Raw genomic sequence first — 12,894 nt, 5'->3', positions numbered from 1 at the left:
CCAGTCTCATAACTTTATTGCCAGTAACTTCCAAACTTATGACTCCAGCCCAGACATAACTCTGCCTCAAGATTTGTCTATATACCTACCTACTCAGCATCTCCATTTGAATATGTGATAGACATTTTGAACTTGCCATCCTGATCAAATTTGAAATCATGATCTCTCCCACATCATTCACCATAATTTCTCCCTTTACTTGAAGGCAGGCCCTCTTGTCTTATAGGTATTTGGGCTAAAAACCTTGAAACCATCGTTGATTCCTCTCTTCTTTCATTTTGTATGTATGATTCATCAGAAATTCCTATTTGTTCTACTTTCAAGTATGTCCAGTATATAACTAGTTCTCTTGGCCTTCATTCTGATCACTCTGGAATGAGCTGCCATCAACTCTCTCTTTTATTATTGCAGCAGTAGCCACTTAATTGGCCACCCTGTTACCATCCTTGTCCTCCTAGAGTCTACTCTTAACATAATAGCTAGGGTCATTCTTTTAAAACTTAAGTCGTAGCATGTTGCTTTTCTGTTTAAAGCTCTCTACCAGAGGTGATTTCACGCACAGTAAAAGCTACTGTATTTACAATGGCCTATACTACCTTTCATGATCTGCCACTCGTTATAACCTGCTAATTCTCTGACCTGGTCTCCCTCATACTGCTCCAGCAATATGATCTCCTTCCTGTTCATCATATATGCCAAACGTGGCAATTCTCTCTGCTTGTAGTGTTCTACTTGTTATGCCCATGTCATGTTCTTTAAGTTTTTAAAATCATATATTTTCTTCTCAATGAGGCCTGTTCTGACCACTCTATTTAAAATTATAACCAGCCACCCACTCTTGTCATACTCAATCCCATTCACGCAGCTCAAAATAATTTAATAATTTATTCCATTATTGTTTATTATCCCTTTCCATTTGTAGGACATAAGCTCCTGGAAAGGATGGATATCTATTTGGTTTGCAATATATCACAAACACCTAGAACAGTGCTTGGCACACAGTAGGCACTTGGGAAATACTTGTCGAAAGTATCGATAGTAGAAATAGGCTTCTCTAACCACGCTACTAGGTAGCTAGCCCTAGTCCCATAGTGCTAGCTTCTTTAGAACCTATCCAACAAAGGCTTCAAATAACCCTTCAAGTAACATTTTTTGTTTTTATTGTGATTTTTTTGTAGGTGATAAAGGAGACACCTGCTACAACTGTATTGGAACTGGTATTTCAGGGCCTCCAGGTCAACCTGGTTTGCCAGGTCTTCCAGGTCCTCCAGGTAAAATATTCTGCCCCAGAGCAACCATTTTTTGCCTAGAATGATGTCAGTTTTCTCATTCTATAGCTAATCCCTCATTCCGTAAATAATTCAATATGAAATGTTTCCATCTTATATGAAATAAATTTTGCTGTTGTTTCTTATACCTCAAGCTACCAACATTCTCTCTTAAAGCATTTTGACAGTTTTCTGGGAAAATTATCTTCCCCACTTTCCATTTGAAGAGGAAAATAAATTATACAGATTCAGACTTCTTTCTTCCAGCAAGCTGGGGAAAAAGTTCATAATGTCTGGCCCCTGAGTATAGTTTACAGTGACAGAGATTTTTGTCATTGGGGATACATCACATGTTGTCACTAAGAAACAGAGCTTCTATTGGTGTTTGGCAACCAACCATCAGTATTCCTCTGTCTATTCCTCCTGCCCATTTCCAATCAAAACCATAATTGATATCCATCATTACCACAAATGTTTTGTTCAACTGCCTCTTGGCATATCCCAATATTATATTCTCTTGAAATCACACTTTATATCTGAGTTATAGCTGCACATAGGTACTAGATTACCTTTCTGTCTAATGGGTTTGCCAAGGAGACTAATTCATATAGAGCTTGGGAGTAGATTTTCAGCAATTCTTATAGCTGCCACTTGAAGTTAATAATATAGTCATGTACCTCTAGGCTAATGGTTCTCAAATGTTGAAGTGCATCAGAATTACCTGGAGAGCTTATTAAAACCCAGATGGCTGGATCCCACCCTCAGAGTTTCTGATTCATTAAGTCTTGGACAGGGCCCAAGATATTGCTAATGCAGATGGTTCAGGAACCACATACTGAGAACCACTGCTTTAGTAATGTTCCCCCTATCCTTTGGGCACCAAATATTTCTAATAAACCAAATTTTAAGGAGTGATAAACTAAAGAAAGGACTGATAAAGTTCTAGGAAGACTGAATAAGTCAGAACAAAAAAGGTATATAGACATTGTTCTTACCTCCTTTTTCTCTCCTTGGAAATGCAGTAGTAATAGGAGCCTGAGCCCCTCTATGCATAGTACTTGATAGCTGCAAGCTCTGAGAAAGGCTTTGGATTTGAGAATATATCAGGATACAATTTTGTGGGTGACATGAAATTTTAGGGTTACTTAAAAGTATGATTCCCTTATTTTGAGAGCATAAAATATGAAATAAAAATGTCACTTATTAAATGGGATTGAGGAGCAATCTTATTTTAAAAATTCAACTTCCTGACTTACTGATTAATTTATGAGTTTGTCAGGGATTCAACTTTAAAACTCACATTATCTTGTGTGTATATGTGTGTGTGCCTGTGTTTGTGTCTGTATTCATGTGTGTGCATGTTAGGACCTCTTGGTTTCCGTGGACAGAAGGGTGAAAAAGGACATGCTGGTGCCACTGGTCCCAAAGGATTACCAGTAAGTTTTGAGTATATTATAGAACAAAAAGTATATTAGGAAGCCATTTATACTTTGATTTCCATATTTCCATATGATTTTCATTTACATTTTGATATATAAAAAAGAAAGTTTTCCTATTATGATTTATTTGATTCCTTGACTGTCCCACACTTACAAGTCCCATTTGATTCAATGCTTTGTACACTAAACATTGTAGGGTGGGTTGATGAGGCAAACAGGAGAGGAAAAAGTGTTAGTAAAAAAGAAACAGATTTTCTTTTTCTCGCTCTTCTTTTTCCTCTTATTCTTTCCATTTTTTGTTTTTAACATTTTTCCCCTCAGGGCATACCAGGAGCTCCAGGTACTCCAGGCTTTCCTGGATCTAAAGGTGAACCTGGTGACATCCTCACTTTTCCAGGAATGAAAGGTGACAAAGGAGAATGGGGTTCCTCTGGAGCTCCAGGACTTCCTGGTTTGCCCGGTACCCCTGGAAAGAATGGATTACCAGGGCTTCCTGGCCCCAAAGGAGAACCTGTGAGTTGGTTTTAAATTCTTGGTTTTGTAATATCAAATTTTCACTTCAGGACTGTTTAAAAATTAGTATAAAGTATGGCGCTGGTGCTGAGATGAACACCCAATCAATGCTTAAAATAGTGTGATTATATGTAGTAATGGCACTTTATTATTGACTGGGTAGGGTTTCTTCTCCATTCCTTGCTCTCAGTTGTTGCATGGCCACCTCCTTCTCAACTCATTACTGTATTTAGTCATATTAGCTATGAATAGGTGGGTAGGAGGTTAACTAGATTATGTTATAATGATCTCTTATGGGTCAGTGTGAAGATCCCCTGTCTTACCCCACATTTCCTTGTCTAAGTTTATTTAGACCTGACAACCAGAAATCTAAAGTGGTTTTTATATATAGTACTTTTAGAAATTGGTGTGAGTAGATGACTATACTAAATGAGCCACAGAGCCTGAAGATTGAGCATAAATGCACAAATCCTAATTATGTGCACAAACACAGTCCATATATTTAGGTGGGAAGTGATATTTCATAACATGTTAGCTAGACTTATACTGGAATGTTAGCTCCCTGAGAGCAGAGATTTGGTCTGTTTTTATTCTCTGCTTTATCAATAGCACCAGATACATAGTAGAAGCTCAAAAATATTTATTGAATGAATGAATGATAACAAGTGGTGTGATCACATATCTCATCCCATAATGCCATCCATTATATATAGCTTTAGGAAGAACTATTTATGGCTGGATCATTTCCCTAACTATATTCAGTAATACCAACCTGCAAATAGCTGTTGTAAGTATTTGTTTCTGTACTAAAATTTTCCCTTTTCAGGGTGGAATTGCTTTTAAGGGTGAAAGAGGTCCCCCTGGGAGCCCAGGTTTGCCAGGTCTCCCAGGGAATAGAGGGCCCATGGGCCCTCCTGGTTTTGGCCCTCCAGGCCCAGTAGGTGAAAAAGGCCCACATGGTGTGGCAGGAAATCCAGGCCTGCCAGGAATACCAGGTGAGTTTCCTTGGTTGTTTTTGTTTTGTTTTAAATTTGGTGCTTAAAAGCAGAAATGTATTATCTTTTGGCCACTCTTGGCTTCCTTTGGTGAGAGAGGTATTTATTTCTTAGGCCATTTATATTTGGACCCTTCAGAGATCCTTACAAAGGAGTGTGTGTATGTGTGTGTGTGTGCGTGGGGGGGTGTATGTGTGTTTAGGGGGGGTTTCTCTTTAAATTTTTTTTACCATCTTCATTGTTTTCTTGTTTTTAATATATGGTATATAATGCAAAATTTAACAAATAATTATAATGGAAATACACATGTAACTACCACACAAGTTAAGAAATAGAATATTGCAAGCATCATAGAAATGTTTCCCTTCGTTCCCCATCTTTCCTTGATCACAACTCCTTTCCTCCCCTCAAAATGTAGTCATTGTCCTGACTCTTATATTTCCTTCCATCGCCCCTCTAGTTTTATTACCTGTATGCATCCCTAAATAAATTGCTTTACTTTTACTTGCTTTGGAACTTGTATTAATGGACTCACAGGGTAAGTTTCTTTATGTTAACTTTGGTAGGAGCCAAACATTCATTTTCATTGCTGTATAGGATCCCATTGCATGCATGTATGGGTATGTGTTTGTTGTGTGTATATATGTATTCATTTATATATATATATATATATATATATATATATATATATATATATATATATATATGTATGTATGTATCACACTTGATTTATCCCTTCTATTCTTAATGGACAGTTATATTATTTATAGTTCAGGCCTATCAATAATAATACTTCTATGAACAATCTTGTATATATATGATGCTTATGTGCACACACTTCTCGAGGGCAAGGGTCCAAACAAAATATGGCCTAAGAGGCAAATCCAGCTTACCACCTGTTTTTCTAAAAAAGTTTTATTCAAGCATAGCCATACTCATTCACCATTTTATGGTTAATTTCACATTATACCAGCAGAGTTGAGTAGTTGCAACAGAGACTATATGGCCAGCATAACCTGAAGTATTTACTGCATGGCCCTTTACAGAAAAAGTTTGCCAATCCCCGAGCTAGGGGCTAGGGTATATACTTAATATGGCATTTTTTTTTTGAGGCATATGGTAAGTGCTTCTTTGGCATAATATTATTCCAATCTATGACCCAAGCAATTTTACCAATTTATACTCCCACCAGCAGTGTAGGAGATTTCTTTTTCTACATCCTCATCAACATTTTGTATGGTCAAACATTTAAATTGTTGCCAATTTGTTGAGTGTGATATATCCCATAGTAGTTTTATTGTACATTTATCTGATTACATCAGAGTTTTGCATCCTTCATATGTTTATTAGCTATTTAAATTTCCTCTTTTTCTAAATGCCTATTCAAGTTGTTGTACATTTTTTCTACTGGGTTGTTACTTTTTGTTATTGATCTAGAGGAGCTCTTTACATATTCTATGTATTAGTTTTTGTTAGCTATATATTTCTCAAAAATCTTCACCCACTGTGACTTTTCATTTTTGTTCTCTTTATTATGTCTTTAATGAACAGAAATCAGTTTGAATGTATCAAATTTATCAAAATTTTCTCATGGTTAGTGTTTTTGTGTTATGTTTAAGAGCTCCTTCCTTTTCTTGAGCCCTTTTCAAGCCCCTACTTCAATTAATGAGAGGTAGGTGTACTTTGACTTTACATGCATAAAAACTTAAGGTATCATTAGTTAACCCAAAAGAAATATTTCCCTTATTTACCACAGTTTAATTTTCTTTTCAGAATCTTTTGTCCTTCATTGGAAAGCCATCTTCAATGATGGAAACTCACAAAACTGTCATGTTTTTCTCTTTGAAATTTCATCTTGTCATTTAATATCTTCCTTAAATATATAATGCGGGATTGTTTTTCTTGTGGATTTTTTTTCATTGTTTGAATTTTCAAAAGATTGTTCATGGTATCATTTTCTTTTGGTTTTTTAATTAAAGGAGATATTTAATCAAGCGAACAGTTCTTATTCACTACTAATTCCCTTTTGTTCTCAGGTCCTAAAGGTGATCCAGGTCAGACTATAACCCAGCCAGGGAAGCCTGGTCTGCCTGGTAACCCAGGCAAAGATGGGGAAATAGGTCATCCAGGTATGTGAAGAATTTATTTCACTACCTCTGCGACAATAGTTGACTTCTTTCTTTGAAACTTTCCCTTTCAATCATTAAATTGATATTCCTTTTAGTCTCCAGTATCTTAGAGCAGCTAGAAGTAAAAACCTAAAATTGTGGAATTGTAACCCATACCAAACTCTGAAATCTGTTCTACAACTAATTGTTGTACTGTGATTTGAAATTTGTTGCTTTTTTTGTATATATGTTATTTTTCACAAAAAAGAAAAAAGTTGATTGTGGTGAAAAAAGGATATTTATTCCTTCTAGCCTCCAATGTTCTGGAGCAGCTAGAAGGAAAAATCTGAGAGGATGGTATGGTAGCCCGTGACAAACTCTGGGATCTGTCCTGTAACTACTTGTTGAAGAGTCCCTTGAAAACTACTGCTTTTTTCTTTCTTTGCTTTGTAAATATGTTATACAATCTAAAAAGTTAAAAAAAAATTTCCTTTCAAAACAGTGCTGTTTCTCCATAGGAGACCCAGGACTCCCAGGCCATCCAGGCTTACCAGGAATTCCTGGTAGCAAAGGAGAACCAGGTGTCCCTGGAATTGGGCTTCCTGGACTGCCTGGTCCCAAAGGTACGTAGGACTGTGTAGTGGACAGCACATGTACCTGGTTAATATTACGTTATTCTTTGATAGACTTTATTCAACAAATAAAATATGTGAATAGCATCTTCTTTCTATCTGCTATAAAGTATGTAAATGAAAAGTCACAGTATAGCATGTACTCTAAGCTCATTATCTTTGTCTAAAACAGTCCAGACAAGAAAATACTAAATCATAGTTATACAAAATGATATAGAAGCTCCACAAAAGTAGAGACTATTGTCTCTTGTGTTCAGGCTGTTGGTTCAGTTCTGCTTTATTCCTAACCGAATTTATTCTCACAAATGGCAAGAATACACATTGTTCTAAGTACAGTTCTCAAAAATGTTCTTACTCATTTTCACTAAGTGCTTTAGAAAGTGTCAGATTTGATTATATATGTATATGTATATGTAGTAGCTGAAATTATTTTTAGCTCATTTTCAGAATTCTATTGTAGGTCCTTTATCATACTGAAGCTAGATGTAGGCAGAAGAGTTTCAGTAGTTTTTGGGATCCATTACTTATGTCTAATCATATCGTATGTAATAGCCCCCATTTTCCTTCGAAGAGCATTTCTTCAACACATATCTGCCCCACATGAAAATGATAGAATCACAGGGTGATTGAGAGGGAATATCAGGTACTTGTAATGTTCGATCCTGAATACTCATCTAGAATGTCATTATGCTCTTAATTTTTTTCTGTAGTCATTATATATGACTGCATGAGGAGAGAGTGTGGGCTTGGGAGGTTGGGTATCTTTCTTAAAGTGTCTTTTCTTTGAGGATTAAAAAATGACATATTTTTTTAGGTTTTCCTGGAATTCCAGGACCTCCAGGAGAACCTGGGACACCTGGAAGAATTGGTCTAGAAGGCCCTCCTGGACAGCCAGGCTTTCCAGGACCTAAGGTCCAGGACATTTTAATTTATTTCTTCTCCTTTTTCTATCTTCCTTACCTTCCTTAGTTCTAGCTCTCTATTTTGATTTCTGCGTCATCCCAGCTTTTCGCTATAAAATAAACTTAACTGATTATATTTTAATTTTAAAACATTTAACCAAAAACTCTTAAATGTTCTAAAAGGTCATTTTTGGAGCAAAAAAAAATTCTGAATCTCTTTTCAATTCACGGGTAATTTGATTAGATGAGAGAATACAATCATCAGCTTCCCCTGTGCTCTGTAGAATCACCATCCCAGCTAATCTCTGCAGGTAGCTGTGGTTGAAATGATGTTGAATATCATGTCAAGATCTTCCCGTACTATTTCCCTCTGTTTCATTCCATCATGGATGCATAAAGCAAAACACTTTGAATAATTGTAATAATAATAATAATATCATGCTTGAAATACTTTCCATTGCTTTCATTTTATCTTAGTCTAAAATTTTTCTCAGTCAACCTTCAGCAAACATCTGTGGTATGTAATTATCCTGACCATGTACTCTCTCTTTGCGTAATTTAAATTTCTTGTGTTTTATCATTACTCCTTGTTTTCCATGGGAAAAAGAATTGATCATGGCCCCGGCTCACATGAGAAAGCTGCTACACTTTTGGTTGATTATTTTTATTTTATTATGAACCTTTTCAAATTAACACAAAAGTAAAAGGAATGATGTAACAAAGTTTCATATATGCATCACCTGGATTAAAGATGATCCAGTTTTACATTTGCTTCATTAATTCCTTTTCTCTTTGCTGAAAATCTCCAATAATGTAATTTCATCTATAAATACTTCAGTATTCATCTCTAAGTAAATGGACATTTTCATACAAACCACAGTGCCATTATAACACATATTAAAAATGATTTGGTATCATCTAATAGTCTATAATCACATTTCCTCACTTGAATAGGCTGTTCTTTAATCTCATGCTCTCTCAATTATCAGTTTCTTGTCTTGAAACAAGTTCAACTCATTTAATTTGTTTTTCTAAACACTGTTTCCCATCCTTCCAGATGTTCTCTCCAACATCCCAATTACTTTTCATTTACTTATCCTATCCCCCCCATTCTACAGGAAGTGAAAAGTATTACCTTACATTTTCTGCTTTAAATTATCCATGATAAATGAAAACACCAAGAAATTCATGGGCGTTTTTGTTGTGTTTTGTCATGTGTATGCTAAAGGGTGAACCAGGATTTGGACTACCTGGGCCACCTGGGCCTCAAGGACTCCCAGGTTTCAAAGGAGCACTTGGTCCAAAAGGTGATCGTGGCTTTCCAGGACCTCCAGGTCCTCCAGGACGCACTGGCTTGGATGGATTACCTGGGCCAAAAGGTATGGAGACTATTGCTACTTTTAAGTTTGCTTTTAACTTTTATAAAATTTGAAATTGCTTGAAAATTTATGGGTGCTCAGTCCAATTATCGGGAAAGCCCATGCTGTCACTGTCACTGCCACACTTCCATCCTCCATTGACTTTTTGACTTTTATTTCATTGATAGATAATACAAGTATATGTGCATAAAAGTAGCACTGAGAAGTCTTCTTCCCATAGCTATCTCCATCCACTCTGATCTTCCCCATTTCCATATGTAGCCATATTTTACATTCTTATTTATCTTTTAGGGTTTCTTTAGACAAATCAAAGGCAATAAGAATATATATTGTTTTCCCCTTCCTCCAAAAACAGATACTTACTACATGTTGATTTTGCACACTTTGCTTATTTTATTTAACATTATATCCAGGATATCACTCCATATTAGTTCATAGAGAGCTTCCTTTTTAAAAAATATCTGCCAAGTATTTAATTGCATTATTTTTTAAATACCTGCCTAATATTCAATTACATTGTTCTGCCAGTTGCTAGTTTCTAGAATGGGTTATTGTTCTTTTAAAATAAAGCCATAATGAATAACCTTGCAGTTATATTTTTTCATTTGTATATAGGTGTAAAAGTACAATATAGGCATAAAAATGTGTTTTCTGAATTAAATGGTAATTGCATCTCTAGATATTGTTAGATTCCTTTCCCTGTGTACCATTTTACATTCCCACCAATGTGAGTGTGCTTGTTTTCTTACAGCCTTCCTAAGTAAATATGTTGACAAACTCTTGGATTTTTGCTGACTTGATATTATGATGTTATGAAAATTTTGAAATGCAGAAAAATTAAAATAATTGTACAGTGAATACCCACATATCCACCACCTACACATTACAGTTTATATCTCTGTGAATCTTTTATTTATTTGTTTGTTTGTTTGTTTAAAAGGGTGTTTGTTTGTTATGTCCAAATCTTATCATACCTTTATTTACTTTCAGATTGCTCTCATTTATTTTCACATTAAGAAAGACTTCATTCAATGAATTCTGCAACTTTTCAAAAAAGTAGAATCATTCCGAAATAAGAGCTTTATTTAAAAAGAAAACAAAATTGCAATCGATCTTTTTCTGAGATCTAAACTTGCTATTATTTCACTAAAAAATCAATAGCAATGCTTATTAATGCTTTCTATCTCCTTAAAGAATTTCCTCTGGAGAACCATCTTACATTCATGTGAAAGACTGAACATTCCATAAGTATTTTCTTTGTCATCTCATATTTTAAAAAATAATTCATTAATCCAACGATAAAGCACAACTTCATAATGTTGTATTGTTGCCTGAGAAATAATAAATTGAGTTGCAATGCAATAAAAGTTTATTAGGGGTCATAGATTTGCAAATTTGGGAGCACAGATTTAAGTAGCAACCCAAATTGTTTCCTGTTTTGGGGCTTTCAAGCAACGGTTTTTAAAGAAAAAGAAGGTTACGTAAATTGTGAAGAATTATGGTTATTAGATATTTGGGTTGTTCCATATTTCCTTCAAAATTAGACACTATTAATTTCTATATCTTGGGGTTGGTTTATGGCAGCTAGATGTCCTCAGAGTTCTGAGAAATATGGTTGCTGTTAAATTTGCATACTTGGCAGTTTGTGATATCTGGCTAAGATGTGCTTGAGAGTAACTTCCTGAATGACTTCCAACTACATTATAAATTTCTTAGTCATAGTAACTCTATTTATTTTGCCTTAAAAATACTCTTTATTTTGAAATATATTCAAATTTGCAAGACAGTTGCAAAAATAATACAAAACCCATAGAGAGAACTCCAACATACTCCCCACCTAGATACCCATATCCACCAACTTTTATCATTTCACTACATTTATGTTGCCATATCATTCTACCTATCATCTATATCCTCCAGTTCCTAAACCTTTGATTATAGATTGTATGCACCATGCTCTGTGAACACTTGATACTGCCATGTACACTTCCTATTTGATACATATTATATATTCATATACCATGTAATCATCCAACGTGTACAATCAGTGGTTCACAATATCATCATATAGCTGTGCATTATCATCACAATGGACATAAAAAAGATATTATCCCTTAAATTTAAATTTCCCTTATGTCTCTTTCCATTTAGTCCCTATCCCCACATGCACAGTGGCACTTTACTGGTATGATTTCTCCATTATAAATTATTTTTTCCTGTTCTAGAACTCCATATAAAAGGAATCATTCGTATGTACTTTATTTGTAAGGCTTCTTTTACTCAACATATTTTGAGATCCAACCATGTTGTTCTGCTTATCAGTAATTCTTTCCTTTTTATTACTATTTCATTGTATGAATGTATATCCATTCTTCCATTGATGGATACTTGGGCTGCTTCAAGTTTTTGGCTGTTTTGCCTATTATGAATGAATCTGTTAAGAACATTCTTTTACAAGTCTTTTTCTGGATATTTGTTTTCATTTCTCTTGGGTAAATATCTAATAGTACACTGTTGGGTCATAGGGTAGGAATACACAAAATTGTATAGGAAAATACTAGACTTTTTTTTTTTTAGAAAATACTAGACTTTTTATAAAATGGTTGTATCCTTTAATGCATGTAACAGTACAGTATTAGAGTTTCAGTTGTTCCACATTCTCTCCAATATTTGATATTGTCAGTATTTTTAATTTAGAATTTTGTTTGATGTGCGGTGGTGTCATATTTGAGCTCTTTTTCATGTGCTTGTAGACCATTAATATATTCACATATTTTACTCATTTTTAAATGGGTCATTCTCTGCTTATTGTTAAATTTAAAAAAATTGTTTATATATGCTGCATACTGGTACTTTGTCAAATTATGAGTATTTTATCCCTGGTCAGCTTGCTTATTCATTTTCTTATCATTGTGTTTTGATGTAAAAAGTTTTAATTTTATTGACGTTTCAGTTATCAATTATTTTCTTAAGTATGTATTCTTTCTTTGACTTGTCTAAGAAGAAACTTTTGTCTACCCCCATACTGCAATGATAGTTTGGGTTTTACTTTATAGCCTTTTTAGTTTTAGCTTTTATATTTAACGCTCTCATCCATCTCAAATGATTTTCTTTATTAGAAAAGTTGTGGATATACAGAAAAATCATGCATAAAATACAGGGTTCCCATATAACTCCTTATTAGTAGTACCTTGTATTTGCTGTGGTACATTTGTTAAAATTGAGGAAAGCACATATTTATGTTGTACTATTAACTATAACCAATGCTTTAACTTAGAGCCCACTAGAACCCTAGGCTTTTTAAAATATATATATATATTATTCTAGGTGGAATAGGATAGGTCGAGTTCACACCTGCTCCAAAGAACAGCTAGAGAAGGGACAAAAAAAAGACTGGGAGAGCAATTCCAGGGAATGAGTTAATTGGGAGGGACTTCTACACCACATAGGGAGGCCCTGGTTGAAAAAGCAGAAGAATTGAGATGCAGAGAACTGGACACTGTCCAGCTAGTGCAAACAGCCTAATGTGTCACTTTCCAAATGGAGGCCCAGAGCCATCAGGAGTGCACAAACAGGGAAACGGGGACAAGGCAGTAAGTCAAGCGGAGTTCCTAGAATGAGCTACACTCATGCGCAATGCCCCTACCCTGCTACCTGC

General features: G+C 35.0%; 1 protein-coding gene across 1 annotated transcript in view; it reads left to right on the top strand.

Moving 5' to 3' along the window:
• COL4A5 (collagen type IV alpha 5 chain) overlaps positions 1-12,894 on the top strand; it is a 351,509-nt gene that overhangs the window by 147,143 nt on the left and 191,472 nt on the right. The window contains exons 22-29 of the mRNA XM_077145842.1: positions 1,179-1,271; positions 2,634-2,704; positions 3,029-3,220; positions 4,047-4,215; positions 6,252-6,344; positions 6,842-6,946; positions 7,770-7,867; positions 9,086-9,236. Of these exons, the coding sequence (XP_077001957.1) occupies positions 1,179-1,271; positions 2,634-2,704; positions 3,029-3,220; positions 4,047-4,215; positions 6,252-6,344; positions 6,842-6,946; positions 7,770-7,867; positions 9,086-9,236 (972 nt within the window). The remainder of the gene's footprint in view (positions 1-1,178; positions 1,272-2,633; positions 2,705-3,028; positions 3,221-4,046; positions 4,216-6,251; positions 6,345-6,841; positions 6,947-7,769; positions 7,868-9,085; positions 9,237-12,894) is intronic.

The sequence above is a fragment of the Tamandua tetradactyla genome, chromosome X, assembly GCF_023851605.1.
Source record: "Tamandua tetradactyla isolate mTamTet1 chromosome X, mTamTet1.pri, whole genome shotgun sequence".
NCBI lineage: Eukaryota > Metazoa > Chordata > Mammalia > Pilosa > Myrmecophagidae > Tamandua > Tamandua tetradactyla.
This window is presented reverse-complemented; position numbering and strand designations above follow the sequence as displayed.